Here is a 20,396-nt window from a genome sequence, read left to right on the forward strand (position 1 = left end):
GAAATGCTTTTCTTTAAGAAACACGTTTTACAAAAAAGAACGCTAAGTATAAGTTTTCAAGTATACATACGTAACGGAAGCCCCTTTTCACGCACGCAAAGTACATATTTGTATGCATGTGGATGGATGCTATACGTGGTACGTATTGTATGTATTTTTATGAGACAGAACGAGAGGCCTCAGCCCTATGCTTTAAATGATGCGAAAAAAGAGTTTTAAAATATCCTTATGAAAGACGATGCTTTAAATGATGCACGAGCTTATGTTTTAAATGATGCCATGAAAGATGTTTAAGCCTATGCCTTTTTAAATGACTTTTTACAAAAGAAATGAAAGAAAGGACTGTAAGAACTGTAAAAAACTGTAAGAACTAAATGAAAGAATTATAAAGAACTGTAAAGGACTAAACGGACAAAAAATGAATGAAAGGACTGAATTGAATGCTTTAATGTATGAAAATACATAATGGCCACATCAATGAAAAGGAAAAGGTACTGAAGGACTGGACTGGGCAGATTGCAATGCCAGGTAAGTAGTACTGGTAGTACACCCAGTGCTGCACCCTAACGGAATAGATTTCCAACTTGTGGCCACGGGCGAAATCAGGTCCAAAAGGTCGCTATCCCCAATACACGGGGTGAAACAGTGTGCAACAGCCAATAAAAGCGATAAGAAAGAATGCATGTATGTATAAAAAGATGTATGCATGAAAAGACTCTTTAAGAAATGAAGGCAGCGAGGTGTGGGAGACTGTTTTATGAAAGAAAATCTTTTCTAAAGAAAAACCCACCTCTCAACGTTTTAAAAAGAACTGAATGTCTATGTATGATATTTATGGAGTTATGAATGTATGATTGAAAACCTATATTGTTATATTTTAACTATATGAAGCAATGCTTACGAGTCATTGACTCATTTTAGTTTTTATATATGCACTCCCAGGAACAAGATGAGCACGATGCGTCAGGATGGGAACAGCCCAAGGGGAAGAGCACGAAAGTCTAGACAAGTTATTTTGTACGAGAGACTTTAATTATAAAATACTATATTTGCCGCTGTAACTTTTTAATTAAGAAAACGAGTTTTATTTATAAACATGGAGTTTTTTGTATCCTGACACGAAAGGAAAAGAAAATTTTGAAAGGAACCATAATCCCCGTCTATTTTTATAAAAATCATTTTTTAAAGGACTCACCATAAGGACGAGCATTACACAATGTGTTGTTCATCAAATTGGACGTGTTTCTGAATAAACTGGAGGTTGGATTTGCCTTGAGTCGGATCCTTGTTTCTAAATAATTGTAATCAAGAACTATTCGGACTTCATTTATTGTTTCTTATCTTCTTCTCTAAGAATCTCCCTAATAGTTGATATTAGAGAGGACGATCCTCTCATGGCGGAAGGGACGCGATCCATAACTTTGATCACCCATCAAGAAAGTAACCAACGCCAATTGGAAGCCATCCATAGACAACTTGATGGCGAAAAACAAACCATCCAGATGCTTGCTAACAAGTTAGACCAAAAGCATAACATGATTCATAATTTAATTGAGCATCATCAAGTTCTTCCTTCTTAAAGTGGAAATTAAGAACAGAGAGTGGTGTTTCAACAAGAAAGGCCTATCTTACCTAGAGGAGTACATCTGGATTTTTTCCATTTTGATAGGAGTAACCCAACAACATTGGTCTTTAAGGCAACTCAATATTTTGAGTTCCACTAAACTACCCCTAATCAGAGGCTATTGATGGCCTTGTATCACATGTAGGATAAGGCTCTGCTTTGATATCAGGATGCAGTAGATGGGGGGCAATTTTCTAGTTGGAAATTCTTTGTCAAGGCTCTGCTAATAAGATTTGGCCCCATAGCCTATAAAGATCCCATGGAAGCCTTAACAAGGCTTAAGCAGACATCCATAGTGGCTCCTTATAAGGTCTAATTTGAGAATTTTTCCAAGAAGTTGATTTGCTTCTTGAGTGACTTGGAAGATGTGATTAGGTTACCACTTAAGATGCTTAACCATATTAATTTGAGTGCAGCATTTGGCTTGGCCAAGATTCAAGAAGAATGTCTTAAGTTCAAGAAAGACATTAAGAACAGGAGGATATGGGGGAGATGCTCAAACTTTTGGATTGGGTGATAGATTTCAAGAGGCTAGTGCTAGTAAAAAAATTTCCTCTTCCCAAATGGATGAGAAAATGAGAAAAGAATTCTGCTATCACTGTGAGGAAAAATGGAATCTCAGCCATCTTTGAAAAAAATTTTAAAGTTTACTTGTTGCAAGTGAAAGATAATGGGGGGCATGGAGAGTGTGACCAAGAGATTGGGAAGAGGAAGAGTTAGTGAAAGGAAGTCCATTGAATTACTTGAGGAGAACATGGAAATTTCGATTTATGCTATTTTCGGGTTCTCCTTGTTTGAATGCAATGAGATTGTTGGTGGCCATTGGAGGACAGTTTGTGGTATTTTAGTGGATTCAAGAAGCACATATAACTTCTTGGATCTTGTGGTTACTTGTGTATCAAAATTTAGGGTGGAGGAAACTCTTAAGCTGCAAGTGAAAGTGGCTAATGGTGAAAAGTTGCTAAGCATAGGTAGATGTGAGTACATTCCTCTCAAGGTCCAAAGGAAGAAGTTTTTTGTTTCTTTCCATATGCCGACCCTAGGAGGTTGTGATGTAGCCCTTGGGGTACAATGGTTGAAAACATTGGTCCCTATTTTTTGGGATTTTTTGAGAATGTCTATGGAGTTTCAATGTACAGGAACAAAAGTTGTTGTAGGTCTATGTACTGGTGATATATCTGTGGAGGATGGGAGCACTTTCTTTAGGCCATCTTCTGTGGGAAAGAAAGGATGATTGTTACAACTTGCGCTTGAGAATAATGGGGAACAATTTGATAATGATAAGCAGGAAGTGATAAAGTTGCTTGAATATTTCAAAAGATTATTTAAAGAACCTATTAGGTTGCCTTCTCCTAGAGCCTATGACCATCAAATTAATTTGAAAGAAGGCACCCAACCTATCTCAGTTCGACAATATAGGTATTCCTATTATCAGAAAATGGAGATAAAGAAAATAGTTAGAGACTTGTTGCAATCTAGTGTGATCAGGCAAAGTTAGAGCCATTTTTCATCACTTGTTCTCTTGGTAAAGAAAGCAGATGGGAGATGAAGGATGTGCATTGACTATAAAGCCTTGAACTAAGAGACTATCAAGGATAAATTTCCAATTATTATGATAAATAAACTCTTGGATAAGTTATGTGAAGTTCAGATTTTTCTCTAAACTTTATCTGAGCTTTGGATACAATTAGATTCAAGTAAGAACTCAGGATATCTCTAAAATAGCTTTTAGGACACATGAGGATTGCTATAAGTTTTTAGTGATGCTACTTGGGCTCACTAATGCTTTTACAACTTTCCATGGGCTTATGAATGAGATCTTCAAACCTTATAAGAGAAGGTTTGTATTGGTCTTCTTTGATCACATCCTAGTTTACAGCAAGACTTTTGATGATCACTTGAAGCATTTGAGGGTTGTTTTTGAGGTTTTACATCAACACAAACTGTTTGCCAAGAAGTCTAAGTACAAGTTTGGGGTTGGTGAGATTGATTACCTTGGCCATTTGATTTCTAGAGGAAGACCTGAAGTTGACCCAACAAAGATCATTTCTATGTTGGAATGATCACTTCCAACATCTTTGAAGTCCTTGAAGGAATTCTTAGGGCTCACAGGGTATTACAGAAAATTCATCAGAGTTTATTGTCTGGTTGTAGCTCTTCTAACTTCTTTATTGAAAAAATAATTCTTTTGAATAGACTGAAGCTACTACTGATGCATTCTTAGAATTGTAAAAGGCTGTGACTCAGCCACTAGTATTGAGGCTACCTGACTTTTCAAAATTTTTTACTATTGAATGTGATGCAAGTAGGGTAGGAGTTGGTGACTGCTGTTAGAAAATGAGTTGATGCAGGGCATTACTCCTCTCTGTTTATGAAAAGGCGTCATTACCCTTGGTGATTGCTGTTAGAAAATGGCGCCTATACTTGATTTGTCGATCATTTAAAATCAAAACTAACCAACAGGCATTGAAATTCTTGTCGGAACAAAAGGTGGGTATTGAGGCCCAACAAAAATAGATCACAAAGCTCATGGGATATGATCTTTCAATTGAATATAAGAGGGTAAATGAGAACAAGGTTGTTGATGCCTTGTCAAGGAAGCTTAAGGAAAGTGAGGGAGTATTGGCAGTTATCTCTTTTCCTACACCACTATGGATTGATTAACATAAGCAGATCTATTCTCAGTCTTAGAAGATTTAAGAAATTTACTAAAAACTTCAAGAGGGTCGTGTGAAGTATTAAGCATTACTATTCAACAAGGTTTGTTGATCAGAAAATGGAGGATGGTGGTAGTTCCAGGTTCTAACTTTTAGAAAAAAATTCTACAATATATTCATGAACCAGAGGACCTTGAAGAGAGCCAAGAGATATTTTTATTGGGAAGATATGAGAAGTGGTATCAAGAAGCTTGTGAGGGAATGTGACACATGTCAAACCACAAAATACGAAGCCATATCTTGTTAGTCTATTACAGCCATTACCAATTCTATTCTACCCATGAACTAATATATCCATGGACTTCGTGGAAGGCTTGTCATTCCCATAAGTATAGTGTCCTCTTCTTAGTCATTGATAGATTAACCAAACATGCACATTTTTTCCACTGTCACATACTTATACAACTAGTAAAGTAGTGCAAGTTTTCTTCTTTAGTGTATTTAAGTTGCTTGGGATGCCAAAGACAAAAGTCTCAGACAGAGATGTGATTTTCACCACTGTGTTTTAGAAGGATTTGTTCCATTTGCAAGGGACTACCTTAGCATTTAGTTTGCCCATCAGTTCTGCATATCATCCACAAATAGATGGGCAGATTGGAGCTCTTAAAAAATGTCTTGAGGGTTACCTACGATGTTATATTGGGTCTAAGCCAAAGTATTAGACTATGTGGCTTTCTATGGCTGAGTGGTGCTATAATACTACGCCCCATTGTTCTTCTGGTATGTCCTATTTTGAGGCTTTGTATGGATACCCTCACTAAGGCTGCTTTCATTTGTTTCTGGCATAACAACAAATGAAGTTGTAGATCAACAGCTAAGATTAAGATAACAAACCATGATCTTGCTTAGGGAGAATTTACTCAAGACTCAATACAGAATGAAGTGGTTTGTAGATAAAAAAATAAAAAAATTAAAAAAAAGGACTGAAAGGGAATTTTGAAGTCAGAGATTTAGTCTATTTGAGACTACAGTTGTATCAACATAAGACACTAGCACTTCTTCACAACCTTAAATTAGAACCTCGATTCTATGGCTCTTCAAGATTTTACCAAGATTGGGGGCAATGGCCTACAAGTTGGATTTACCAACTTCATCCAAAGTACACTCAATTTTTTATGTTTCTTATCTCAAAAATAAACTTGGATAGCATATTATTCCTTTACCCACATTGCTACCAGTTGACCGCTAAGGAACTATTTAGGCAGAACCTGTAGCAATTATGAGAAGGAGAATGAACAAGGTAAACAATCAGGCCAAAACAAAGGTTTTGAATAAATGGAGTCCGAGGACAGTTTTTGGGAATCATTGTGGAAGCTACAGTAATTGTATCCTCACCTTATGAACAAGGTTCTATGAAAGGGCCGAGGGTGGGGGGAGAGAGGGGGCCTGCAGCCTTGTGGTAAGGTTCTTTTAAGGCAGGGAGAATATCATGGAGGCGAGAAGAAGCAATAGTCGAATCAAGCCAACGATTGAGTTAGTTGAATTGTAGAGTAGAAACACGACGTTTAGCTTGAATAATATAGTGCATTTGGCATGTTAGAGCACTAGTAGTGAATTAGGCATGGTTAAAATTTAGCCAAGATTTAGCTAGTTAGCTCAAAAAACATCCACATCAAACTCTTTAAATGTACAGTAAATTATAACATTTTGATTCTGACTAGCCAAATGTAGCAAGCCAAAATCCCTAGCCCTTTATTTGTTTTATATAAAATATTCTTCCCATTCAAAGGATTTTCGGCACTACCTTTTGGAAAAAATACACAATTGAGTTTACATCTGGGCAAAACACACATCTAAAGTTCATAGTGGGAAGCATGGGACAACTACAAAAATAGCTGCCGAATGCCTTCTGGTAAACCCATGCCATCCACAATTTTTTATTTTTCTTCCCCACTTCTTTTTTCTTCATTTTTTCTTGTTTGCTTCCAATAATTGTAGAGCTCAAGAAACCCAATTCACCTCACACCTCGACTGCTTCTTCTTCTTCTATGCTATGTGTTTGGGCTTTAAATTCTTACAATTTAACACAAACCCATTATTGGCATCACATTCTTCACCTTCTTGTTGAAAAAAATTCATGAGCCTAACTCATCTCATAAAATTGGTTAAAGAAGAGAGGATTGCTCATCACTTATAAACATATCCAAGGCCTTGTCTACAGGCAATGTGAGATTTATTTCTCAACACCCCTCCTCATATGCTGGCCAGTATTTTTCTTGGTCCTTGTCATGCGATAAGTAGTGTAAACCCTCATTCATCCTATGGCAGTCTCAAATATCATGAAAAAAATTCATGAACCTAACTTATATCATAAAACTGGTTCAATAAGAGAGGATTGTTAATTACTTATAAACATGTCTAAGACCTTATTCACATGCAATGTGAGATTTATTCCTTAATACTTGTGCCTCGAGATTTTTTTAAAGAAAACAAGAATAAAACAAACACTTTGGTGGGGTTTCCTTTCTCTTTTTCTTTAGAGCACTTTGTCTTCTTGTGTTTTCTGTTATGGATGTGAGTAGTATATAATTTTTCTTTTCTTATGCCCATGCCCATGCCCATGTGTGTAGAAAAATAAGCCCATGCCCTCCCTGGTTGATTCCCCTTGTGGGGTTTGATTGTATTGTTTTATATTGAGGTATTGTAGAATTGGAATTGAAATTAGATATTGTGAGGTATGTTATCTTTATTTCTATTTTTTTTTAAAGAAATTGGCATGCTAAGCAGGAGAAGAGTCTCTCATATGTTTTAGGGAGAAATATGATTTTCGTAGTTGTTTTTCCACATTTGGTGTGATAATTTATCGCTATACCCAGAGCATACAACATTTAAAAAAAAAACAATTGAATAAATAGGATAGTAAGGTAGTTCGAGATCATATCTCTAGGATGAAGAGTTTTTCCTTCAAAATATATGCATGTCTGAAAGGATTGGTGACCCAAGGTCTTACTAGCATGTTTGTGAAACTAGTGGATGCTCTTTTTTGAAAAAAAAAATTGACTTTAAAATTGTCCCAAAGGTATTGTTTTCTGCTGGTTGCTTGGTATCACAATCTATGGTTTCTCGATTTGATAATGTACTCATGCCATATAAGTAAGAGGTAGTCAATCCATGCCATATAAGAGTGTTATTTTTATATGTGGCTCATTTGTGTATAGGTATTGGACCATTGATTTCTCCCCTAAAATTTGTATTGCCATTGTAAAAAAGAGTGGTATGTTGTTTGCTGATTTCTCACCTTTGTCATTGTTGCTTGCCAAGGGATTGTGTATATTACTAAGAAAGACTTTATCTAGATTTTTCTCTATCAACTTGCCTACTATACACTCTAATGGGAGTGGATTCAAGGACTCACCAAGATTCCTACTTCACGAATCTTCTAAATAACAATGACTTTTTCTCGGATTCCACAAATGAGATAAATGAACAACAATTATCTCCACCCCGAGTTGAGGTTATTGAAGTTGAACCTATTGGATGAAAATCACAACGAGGTACAAATTTTAGTAACGAGGAAGATTTGAAGATTGTGGAGAGATAGCTTGAAGTTTCCTTAGATGAGGTGCAAGGAAAAGATCAAAAGCATGTGATGTTATGGAAAAGAAACACTTCGAGGAAAACAAGAAATTTGATGCTACACGTAATTATACATCTCTAATGAATTGGCAGTCGATGATTCAACAAGCCGTAAATAGGTTTTGTGGTTACTTGGCACAAGTTGAAGGAATGTATCAAAGCAGTTTTAATGAGCAAAACAATGTATGTTTTTCATATTTTCTTTTATGGTTCATTAATTTCATGCCAAGGTATGTTTTGTTTAATTTGATATTTTAAGATTGGCACAAGAATCTCTAGCGGGCAAAAAAAGAAGATGATATGGTTTTGACTATTATATTATATGTTCAAGTACTACTAATAGGCAAAAGATGATGTGGTTTTGACTATTAAGGTGATGTTAAAGAAAGAACGGATTTGGATTCTCTTGTGATACTAAATGAGATGAAGGAAGATAGAAAGAATAAAATTGTGCTTATGCAAGAAGCATGTAAACATGACAAACAGATGTTTTGTCTTAGGCAAGAAGAAGTGAGTCTTAGGACGATTAATACAAGTGTCATGCCTCCAATGCTACAAGAATACAATCTTAAATGATAAATGGAAATCATTACAATTCATGCATGTTTTTTTGGGTTAATTGTCATCTATTTTGGGTGCTAGTTGTTTGTTGGCTTCTTCTTTTTTTTTTTTTTTTGTGGAGTAACTTTTATTTGATGTTTTGTACCATTCAGTTTATTTGATGTTTTATGAGTTATGTATGTTGAACATATGAGAGTCTTAATTATAAAACAAAAAAATGATATTTAAAAATTATTACGGTTTGACTAATCATTAAAAAGGATATTGCACAATTTGAGTAAATAAAAAAAAGCAATACAAAATTCTTTTTTCATGAGAGAAATGGTTACACATTCTCCTAAAAATACTTCAAGGAAATGATAGTGCAAAGAAAAAATATAACATTATTACAATCATACATGATAAAATCCTATGCTTTGTTATATAGGTTCCATAAGTGGTCTACGCTGTTTGCTTGGAGTTGACAATAGACATTCCTATCTCTAATATCATAATGACGTTGAATGAACTCGTTAATTTAATTGTAGGACTGGGTGAAACTTGCTCATATGTGCTTTTTACCAACTACTCATATTCAAAGTATTTAGTTCCATTGTCAACTTGTTTATCTTTAATGATAATATTATTTAAAATTATACGTGCCATCATAATATCGTTAACCATTTCAATGTGAAAAAGTGCGCAAGTTCATGAACTATAGCAAATCATGCTTGAAGCACACCAAAAGCATGCTCCACATTCTTCCTTGCTAAATCTTGGGTTGCAACAAAATATTTTTTCTTGTTTCCTTCGGGAGCTGAGATGGTTTTAATAAATGTTGCCCATTACGAACATATATTAGTAAGATAGTACTCCATTGCATAGTTATGGTCATTAAGTGTATAATTGACAACCGGAGTACGCCCTCAAGCAAAGTTAAAAAATATAAATGATCTATTAAACACATTTATATCATTATGAGACTCATTTAATCCAAAAAAAAGTATGTCAAATCCATAGATTGTAAAAAGTCACAGTTTCTAAAACAATTGTTGGTTCGTGGATATGACCAGAGTACATACCATGCCAAGCAATTGGACAATTTTTTCACTTTTAGTGCATACAACTGCGAGCAATCTAACAATGTTATCATTGTTAGGTTTTCTTAAAACTCTTAAAAAAATTGAAACAACTGCTTTAACAAAAACATTTAGGCTTCTTAATGCTGTAGTCTCCCCAATCTTCAATTATTAATTCATAAACTCAATCATGACACCATATGCATGCATTCTAAGAGTAGTTGTTATCTTTTGAAGTGAAGAAAAATCAAGCCTTCCAAAATCATTTCGTCTCTAGACAAAATAAGGTTCATAAACTTCTATTGTAGATTGGATATGAAGAGAAAAGAGAATGACTCATTCGAAAGTATTTGTGAGGATAGATTGGTGGATGAGCAAAACAGTCACTAAAAGGATCTTGGTGGGCTTGCAATTGATCTCGCTTTATGAATCTGTGTGATTTTTTTTTTTTAAATTACCACATGAGCTTGATCATTTTTCTTCCTTAACTAGTTGTTTCGTTATCTCAAATTCTTCGTAATAAACTATAGGTTGGATTTGCCTCGAATCAGATTCTCATTCTAAAGAACTGTAATCAAGAATCATTCTTGACTTCATTTATTGTTTCTTGTTTTCTTCTCTAAGAATCTCCTGTTATGACCTTACTAATATTTCCTTTTTTGTTGGTTGTATATATGCAGGTTGGGCAAGAAGAAGCAGTGAAGCTGTGTACAAATGCAAGTGAAATACAAGTGTAGAAAAACTGATGAAAAGGCTTAGAGCCACAACATTGCATTGATAAGGATTTCGCTTCAAGGGAGAATCAACCTCCTTACAAGGAAAATACTACAGACTAGACTTAACAAAATATTCCAGAATGCCTTCTCTCAGTCTTCCACTCCACCATAATTCAGAATTTCCCACTCATTGCTAGCAAATTTGGGTCTTTGCTAACATAACCCAACAAGGTAGAAGTAATACAGTTACTTTTGTATATTCTTTATACATTCTATTTATGTGATTGATTGCATCAATTTTTTTTAATAAATAACTAATCACATGAATAGAGTGTATAAAAGAATATATAAAAGTGACTGCATATAAAATTTTTGATAAAATAACAGACTAATAAAATGCACGTCTGGATGTTGTTAAGTCTCAAAAACGGTGCGCATTACACTTTAACGAAAAGCAACTAAAACACTCGTAATAAAACTGAACGGTGCCTCTTATTCCCATTGAGTAGAGGTGTAAGAATAAATTCGACAAACTGGAAAACCGGCCGGATAGGACCGGTTGGTTCGGTTCGGTTCGATTTGGAATCGGTTCTTTCATTTTAAAAACGAGTCAAAATATCAACTCAAAGATTTTAATACTATTAACAAAAATTCTAAAATTCTCATCTCATCTCAACCCCTAAACCTGCCCTTAGTGAATTGTGGTCGAAACAGAGAGTTTTATGCTGGAGGTTCAGTGGGCTGCTCAATGGTAGGGGTTTAATCGGTTTGGTTCGGTCCGATTTTGGGTAAAATCTAGGATCAAACCGGTGTGTACCGGTTTTGTATTTTCAAAAATCAATTACGTATCAGTTACCCCCTTAAACCGGTATGTCCAATTTTACCAGTTCCGATCCGGTTCAGTTTTTCAATTTTAATATATTAAATATATTAGTATTAAAAAAATATTGTGTGGCCCATATAGATGTGTTTGGAAGTAAAGTGAAGATGAAAATTTTCATCTTGGAGAAAGAGAAGGATTATCGTGGCGCCACCAGTCTTTGGTCCTGAGGCTAAGGCATTCACGGCAAATACCTTCCGTATCCCTTTCTCTTTCCCTTCCCCCTCCCTCATCCCTATCTTCACTGCAACATTTTCATCGAAGGCCAATCGATAGCCTCTGTTTCTGAGTAAGCGACTTCCATCGAAGTGTAGATCAGTAAGTTCTGAACCCTTATTTCGGTTTCAAATCTCCATTTACTGGGTTATACACCAACTATCTCCATTTTAATGACCTTGACTACATCAACTATTCTCTCCATCTCTCTCTGCCGGATCTCACTCTCTCTCCCTCTCTTCTGATCACCTGGAAAGGAGGTTCTCGGATTCTCGTCACCGTCGTAACCCCACCAGAACGTCGTTTCAACTTCTCAAAGCTCTCTTTCACTCCCTCATCGTTAACCTCTCTAGACTTCTCTTCCCCTGTCCCGAGATCTAATTATTTCTTGCTGAACATAGGGTGCCGACACCGTCCACTGTGGGTGAGTTGCCAATGCTTCTCTATTTCTCCCTCTCAATGGTGCATGATCTCCACACCGGTAAATTCCTTTGCTATCTCTATTGGTAAATTGTTTCCCTATTTGAATATTTCTACCCCACCACTCAATGTCCACTCGAAAACCCCTCGGCTCCTCACTTTCATAGACACCATTTAATTTTTGTTTTGAACCGTGTCTAACATAGTCCATTGAAGTCATTGATATCTGCCAAAAGCCATGAAATCATACCACACTTAACTTCTCGCTGGTGAGTTTGGTGTATTGGGTACACCGAATTAGGTATTCTTCCCCAGTGGTTAATCTCGTTTGACACTATTAATTTCGTTACATGATTTGTTCATTGAAAAGGAATTAGCTATGTATTTGTACGGTATATGCTGTAAATTCTTGGTGGGCTGTTTGTCTTGGACATGTCTAAATTGTTCATGTTTTGAGTTGGTGTTTTGGTGTAAATTCTTGATGTTTTGAACCATGTCTAACATAGTCCATTGAAGTCAGAATTGTTAGGTGTTTGGGACATCCTAATTGGTTTAGCCATGAATTATTTGCAGTTTGGATCTATGTAACAATATGGGGTGGCTGGTTGGCCTTTCGGGTTTATGTGTTGGCTGATAATTGGCTGTTTAGTTGATGTTGGTTGTTGTGGGTTTGAACTTTGCTGTTTGAGGTTATTTCGAGCCGTGTGTGTTGTATGTTCTGCAGCTACCTTACTGGCTTTATTTTCTTTATTTTTATTTTTTCTTTCATTTTTCTTCTGCAAGTGCCTCTTCCATTCTGCAAGTCTTTGTAATTGATCTGTGTGAATTGGTTGTAAAAGGGGAAAGTAGTGAGTCTAAAGTCTACTAGGTGAATGAATGAGTAATATAATCATTGTTGTTTTACGTCTACTGGGAAAGCAGTGAACATTGGGGATGATTGATAATAAGGGAGGTTGAGGCACTGGTAAATGTTGTTTTTTTTTAATTTCTTTTCATTTTTCTTCTGCATGTGGCTCTTCCAATTTGCAAGTACGATTTATGAAGAACTCTATTTGAAACCCGGTTGTAACATATCTACAAGTAGGACTAATTTAGGCTACAAATTTTCATTACTAAAAATTAAATATAATTTTTTTGAAGGCATCATAGTAACTAATCAGTCAAACTATAATTATTACATGCTCAAAACATCTTAAATTAATTCATCTGATGGATATTTTAGGGATTTATCATTTCCTGCAACCAAAGACAAACTTCTTTTTTAATTTCATGTATAGATCCTAATTTCTGGTTACATGAATTAAGAGGTGTATTTATTGCTTGTTTTGGTTTTTTTGCAAGAAATATGGGAACTAGTAGTGGTGTATCCATAAACAATTCATATCCTACGAGGGTAGAAGATGACATCATTTGGGTCGAAGGCCTTTATGTTATTGTGTCATTCCCTCCAAATTAAGGACCTTCAACAACCTCAAAAGTTTCGGTCGGCGATTTTTGAATTGTCGATATTATTAGGGTTAAAGCCAGTGTGCATTTTTTGAATGGGTTGATCTTGCAATGTCACAATCAGAGTGTTGTAAGCACACCTTAGAATTAGTAGAACGAAGAAATGAAATGATAGCAGATGAACGTGCAAGAATATCATATGCAAAAATTCGAGCACTCAAGAAGAAGTACAAATGCTGCTTGATTGCATCTTGAGTTTTATTTATTGTCTTATTAGTTAGTTTCAAACTTTCTAAATTTAATGATAATGTAAATAGTTTAATGCTATATTAATGTTTTACTTATATGTGTAAAATGTATATTCGTTCCTTTAATTTCTGTCACCAAATCCCTCAATGTACGATTCTATATTTTGTGTACTCTATTTGTAGCATTCTCTGATAAACAATGCCTTGTTTATCTTGACTATTTTGATAATCAAGTTTGAACATTTATATTTTACTTATAAACATGCCCTTACATGACTCTAATTTTGTTATTCTTTTCAATTCTTGAAATAGACATGGAGCAAAGATAAGTTGCAATAAATTTCAAAATGTCTCGTACGTAATAATTATGGAGGAACATACCCCTTCCATTTAAAAAATAAATAAACAAGCATACAAAAGCTGACAAATATTATGCTAAAGTAAGTACTCATTGCCCATTCCTATATGCCCAAATTGGAATGGCAATCTCATCCCTCTGTGCAGCCATAGTTCCAGCTAACTCATGGGACATGTCAACCACTCCAGATGTCTCGCTCGCATCTTGTTATCCACTAGAACCATCTCCATTAAGTTGCATTGTCAATGCATGCTGAATGAACTCATTGTATGGCATCACCGTTTTAATAAGATTGTGTAGGGTACAACATGCGGTAACGAGCATCCCTTGCCTGGTTGGGCGATAACGAGGCATTGCGTTCAATATTTGGAATCGATTCTTCAATAATGCAAATGTGCGTTCAATAATGTTCCGTGGCGATGAATGACGAAAATTGAAATAATTTCTATACCCTCGAAAATTACGTCCACTAACACGATTAGACCGATGATACCTCTATCGTAGATAAGGCGGCATAAACTTCTTAATGCATGGAAACGCGGAGTCCACAAGATAATAATATCCTGAACACATATTGATAAAATTGTATAATGAATGTTAAAAATTATGGGCTAGAAAAATAAACACACACAAAAAAAAAATGGTTATTCTCATCAATCATATTGTGAACATTAACTTTACCTTGCGGGGGCCATGGAAAGTGATTCCAACCTCAGTTCAAGGCATCCAAGAAAACTTGTGCATCATGGGCTATTCCCTCCCATCCAGTATACACATACGTAAACTTCATATCAAAGTCACATAAGCACAAAACATTTTGTGCAATTCAATTATATCAATTTCTATATGCGTTGCTGGCGAGACGATGCAACAACTGAAATCATTGTTTCGTCCATAGCACCAATACATTTTTACAACTCCATTATCATTTAACACACCCAATCAGAATATATATATTAAAAGCATTGACACATAACAAAATTATGAAGTAATGAACGACCCGAGTATCAATTTAGGAAAATCATTACCTGAAACCATTGATAACAATGAGGGTTTCCAGCAATGTAAGAATGGACACCCTTCGTGTGTGTTGGTCTAATCACACTTCTCCTTAGTTGATGTAGTGCCCGCATAACTGTCTTTACATGTCGATTAATTGTTTCGCTTGAATGTTGGAACTGGTCCCCAACTATTTGTTAACCTTGTGCATGGCCAACAACAAGGCAAAAGATGCCTACCGATTCCTCCACCAAGGTCTGCTCTGTTAACACGTATTGTAATAGGTTACATATATAATGAAAAGCGGGAACTTCCATTCAAAACATTTCACGGCAATTACGGGAGTTTCCATTCAATGTTCCTTGAATATATTGTTCTCCTCATAGACCAATATTATGTTGCGGAATTACTAGCCGGCCTTTTAGAAATTGAGCTGACATCCACATCATGTGAATTAGATGACAATCTTGAGTTTCCGCTTCATCTGCACTCCAATTTAATGTTGTCATCATATCGTCGCGGTTGCTGTTTTGTGACCTACTTGAAGAGACTGATGTGCCAAGCTCGCTAGTTGTCTCTACTGATAATGCTTCGTCCGAACTACTATCATTGTCTATTCTGAATATAAGAACATTTTGGGAGTTAAAAAAAATGTAAAAGGGCCGCACAATTATACAGCGATATTTATGGAAATATGTCATAGATTGATAAACCAATATATTAGTTTGGAATTCACCAACTCTATAAACGTCACATTTTAAATAGTCTATTACCAGAAGCTCAAATGTTGACGTAAATAACAATAATGGGAATAACAAACTATCTCATACTAAAATGCATAGATTGATAACTAAAATGGTAAGAGGTGAACTAGGAAAATTAGTTATCCCTTCGAATGATAACCATAAAATCATTGACTCATTGATATATGGTCCCCCATGGAACTGCCTTCATTGCTTGGTCGATCACTTCAAACTCCAAACCCACTTACTTCTATGAACCTCCGAGTTAGACACACATGACCTTTGAACTTTTGTCATTAACAATCGGTCAAAGGCCTTGTTAAATTGCTCAGTAGACAAGGGAGGTTGTACCTCTTCCAACAACTTCATGCAATGCATTTGTAGATCAAACGCTCCATCAGACTCCATGCTATGCTCTCCTTTACTGTGCTTCCTAGATCTGCTAGACTCCATCACCTCCATCGCAACCTCCCTCCTAGCTTCCGCACTACGGCGAATCTCCTCAAGTGTATCAGTCATTTGAGCTTAAAGGCCTTCATCCATCGTGGGACCTCCCTTTTGGCGTATACGAGATCCACTTGCATAGGAGGCAGAGAAGGGTGTTGGTGACTGTCTAGGAACGTGTGCCGATGACCCCCCATCATTATCAGTAACTGGCTGGCCACGATTTAGCATCTCCTCATCAAGCAATCGCTCATCGTCAGAGTCTGGGGTCGGATCAGTTGAAGCACGATGCAATGTCCCAGTTGCAACTACACACTCGAAGATTGCGCAAAGCTATTCATACCTTGGGCATCTCCAAGTCTTGAAATTCTTCCATGATGATCTCAACTAACATAAAAATTATGTTAATGATGTTAGAAATAATTATGATAATAAAGTGAGAATATATTTTAAAAATGTTGGTTATTGTACTCGAAGGGCATTTGCCTAATGTTCCTCGCTAGCAATTGAGGTCTTCCTCTCTCGATCCCACCTCAAACTAGTTTGCTTCATAAGATCAGTAAATTCTCGCTGTTTGTGCTTTAGATGAGCAATCTTTCCCTTAACTTGCTCATAATTGAATTTCTTGTGGCACACAGCAGACAGTTGTGTAGCAAGCCTTACATTATCACCGTTTGTGATCATCTCTCCCCTCAATCTATCCATGAGGGTGTCCTCATACAATATGTCTACTAGTCGATCCTCGAACTCTTCATTCCATATGTCCTGATCACAGATGGAATCCATCATATCATTGTCCATAAATTCTCTCTATATGGTCACATTATAGCCATGATTGAACATGCATAGCATTGGTGTCCAGACGATGACATGATATAGAAAAGAAAATGAAATGTTGATGAAATCAAACTTTTGACGCTATAATGAATTTAATTGTCAATTGACTATAATGTTGGAATGTAAATAGTTACTACAAAGATTTTTTTCAAAATTATAGAATTATCAAACATAAGCCCATCATACTTGTCAAGATGTTGAATTGCTAGTTGAGCGTAAGTAGTAACACTACAACAAGAAATGATTTCCATTAGTTCCATCCAATTGGCAAACATAACTAGGAAAGTGTGCTTGCAAAACATGTTAATTATAAATGGAAAAAAAAGGTATACCAGTGTAGTAAATTCAGTAATTCACTAGGAAAATTAAAAAGGTAGAAGTTGGCTCCCTTTCACTGTCTTCCAATCAGCAATTCTTAACTAAATTAAATTAAAAAGAGGGCATGTTGTTCAGTTCAGGACACAATGTTACTGGTGTGAAAAGCTTGATAAATTTGATGATTTTTAACAAGCTGAAGGGAAACTAATATCCTCTTAAATGGATTTTAGTAAAAATTGGGATATTGGCACAAGTCATTGATAGGCACAAGAATATCTAAAACTAATTAGTTAGGGATGGTTTTACAAGGCTAGTTGGACATTGACTCATGCTATTATTTTTCTAGTTTTTGTAATCCTCGATCAAGTCACAGAAACATGTAAAAAAAAAAAAAAACTGATATCATTTATATCTGTATGCACAAAACAAGTTTTGGAATTCAAGACTTTAGCTTGATGTTTCATCACTACTTGAATTGGAATTCAAGACCTATAAAAAAAGGGAGAATCGTACACATTTGAGTTGAAAAGAAAGTCAGTGAGGTTGTAATTGATCTACCTTGACAAACTAGACAATATTTGCTAGCAAACTGTCTTGCCAGCTCATTGCCACCTAGAAAGCACATAGGAAGCACGCACTGCTCCTTTTTTCTCTGAGTTTGAACTTTGAATGCTAAATATGGGTCAATATTAAAATCAATAAAGGTGATGTAAGGAAACCTGGATGCTTAGGTCTGCTGTTCATTATTTCTAGGCTAAGGAGCCAAGATTTCTACACATAATTAAAATTGAACTAATTTGATAATAATCCATAAATGCCAGCAAGATAGACTTAAATCAAGGCTAACAAAATAGGCCTAGTTCCATCTGAGTATGTCGGTTCAACTCACTCCAATTCAAAGAATCGGTTGAACTAACCAAGACAATCTCAAATTGGACCAGTACAAACTGATTCATATATTAAATTGGATGAATGAATCAAAAAAGACAAACTGTCAAAGCCACAAAAATTAAAAACAGAAAAACTCCCAACTCTAGCTGTTGAGGACAATGAGGAGTCTTTCAAATTTCAAATCCATAATTTTTTAAGTTTTCTTCCAATCTCTATCCCAATAATAACTCTAGCTGTTGAGGACAATGAACATTGCAAGTATCTCTCAGCCTCTTTATATTTTTGTGGTCTACAAGTTTTTGGACAACTAAAATGTTTTTTTTTTTTTTGTGGATTATAACCAATGAAACTCTTGTATGCGCTGGTGGATTCTTAGATATGCTCATTTAATTTTTGTTCAACTCTTGGGTTTTTTATATTTCCATTTCGGTTTTATTATCATTGTGGCCTCCATATACCTTTTGGAAGCAACAATTGCGGCTGTTTCTTGCTCCATGGTAGCTCTATAATTTAAGCACAAAATTATAGATGAAGTGGGAAAATAGGTGGCTAAAAATGTCTACAAACAAGCAAATTGTTACAACATTCCTATCCAAGTAGATCAAAACAATAGGCTTAATACTATCCCAGTAAGTCTTGCTATACCTAATATTTTTTTTCATTACATCTATTGATGCCTCTAATATCTAAAAAACTAGTGCAATATTTTTGGGAATTTATTGATGCAAATTGTACGATTTATGACCAATATGCTGCAAATTATAAGTTGTTAGGGAAGATATTAGAATGATAAAGAAAGAATGTGCACTAGTTAGTGTGGAGTTCTTTCTTCTTGTAAATCATTGATGGGCTTAACAAACTGGTTCCTTAGTTGTTCTGGTATGAGTCTTGACCCATAAAAAAAGTCAGTTTCGGTCACAATTATATCTAGGAAAGATGCAACTATTTTCTACTAACAAATTGCATCATTTTGTTCCACTAGCTACCGTAATGTTTTTTCTAAACCAAAGACTAGGCAAAGCATTAGACAGAGCCTTGGTTATAAACTAATCATAGTAGCCTTATGTTAATTTAATGCGGTTTGAGTTTATAGGTTAGCATGACAGATTATGCCCAAGCTAAACAAAATTTACCAGGCTCGAAACAACCATAATTCCTTTGACCAAAGACAAACAACTCAAAGTACAAATGTTGATTTCTCCAAACAATTCAATAATTCCCAACACAATAATTCCCAGCATTAAATCGAAATGGAAATCTCAAACAATGCTAAACAACTCAATGTAAATTTTCTGACTGTTGAAGAGGCATGGGAGAGAAATGCTTACGCGGTACGATCGAGTCTTGGGAGCCATGGTGGTGGGGATATGATGGCAACGCCGTATCTTTGGAGAAACAATGATAAAGCTGTGAGGCTGTCGGTGTTTTAAAGGGATGGTTTTGAAGGGTTTGAGAGGTTCAACTTTATAGACCATTTTCCCTACAATCGTCCACCCTCACAATAGTGGAGATAGGAGTCGACTATTGCAATGAAAGGAAATCAGACCTTGACTAAAGGGACAATCTGAATTCTGAGGTGAGGATGCACTGCAGGGAGTGTAGATAAGTCGGCAGATATTCGCCTGCCAATGTTCTTTCGCTTTGGGCAGAGATTCGCACAGATTCAAACATCGAACTCACGACAGGGGGATTAGGGCCAGAGATTCGAAGTTCGGCCTTTTGTTCACACTGGTTGCAGGATAGGGACAGCTGTAGGTCCGTTTCGACGTCTCACCGTTGATTCAGTCACATAAACTTCTGAAGAGGGCGGGGTGCACCACTGTTTGAGTTATTGCACTACGTCAATCCTCCCTTATAGAGAAGACTCCCCCCTGTTTATTGAAGAAGACAAGAGATAACCATAACATTGAAGGAATGGAGGCATTTCGGGAGCGGGGGTTTGAGGCGATGCTATTTTGAGAAAAGCATGGCTATGGGAATTTAAGGAAAATGAAAGTTGAGAAAAGAGAAAGACAGTTCATAGCTATTATTGCACAATTCTGTTGCCTATCATGTCTATAAACAGTAGCAAAATATTTTACAATGCAGATATCTCATCTCAATTTTGGTTCTGCTTGGTAAGTAAGATGAAAATTTTGAGTTTAAGATAAAATATTAAAATATTATATTTTAATATTATTATTGTTTTGGGATTTGAAAAAGTTAAGAAAAAATTAAATTATTTATTATATTTTGTATGGAGATTTGGAAAAGTTGTAATGATGAGATGAAAATTTTAAATTTGAGATGAAAATTTTTATCTGCCAAACGGAACCTTAATTGGTGTTTGGTAAAGATATCTTAT

At 35.7% G+C, this 20,396-nt stretch overlaps 1 protein-coding gene across 1 annotated transcript; it reads left to right on the forward strand.

Annotated features, from left to right (window-relative positions):
* The first annotated feature begins 2,294 nt into the window (after nt 1-2,294).
* On the forward strand, nt 2,295-3,687 carry LOC122277593. Its single transcript, XM_043087651.1, has 3 exons — nt 2,295-2,595; nt 2,764-2,840; nt 3,316-3,687. Exons 1-3 carry the CDS (start codon nt 2,295-2,297, stop codon nt 3,685-3,687), a joined length of 750 nt encoding a protein of 249 aa, XP_042943585.1.
* The last annotated feature ends 16,709 nt before the right edge of the window (nt 3,688-20,396 follow it).

Source organism: Carya illinoinensis, chromosome 1 (assembly GCF_018687715.1).
Source record: "Carya illinoinensis cultivar Pawnee chromosome 1, C.illinoinensisPawnee_v1, whole genome shotgun sequence".
Classification (NCBI taxonomy): domain Eukaryota; kingdom Viridiplantae; phylum Streptophyta; class Magnoliopsida; order Fagales; family Juglandaceae; genus Carya; species Carya illinoinensis.

Excerpts from the sequence above, each read along its gene's own strand:
- LOC122277593 (XM_043087651.1), top strand. The coding sequence starts at position 2,295 with ATGGGGGGCATGGAGAGTGTGACCAAGAGATTGGGAAGAGGAAGAGTT. Across the intron at positions 2,596-2,763 it reads TGAAAAGTTGCTAAGCATAG|GAACAAAAGTTGTTGTAGGT; the intron begins GTAGATGTGAGT and ends TTCAATGTACAG. Across the intron at positions 2,841-3,315 it reads CTTTCTTTAGGCCATCTTCT|ATTCAAGTAAGAACTCAGGA; the intron begins GTGGGAAAGAAA and ends GGATACAATTAG.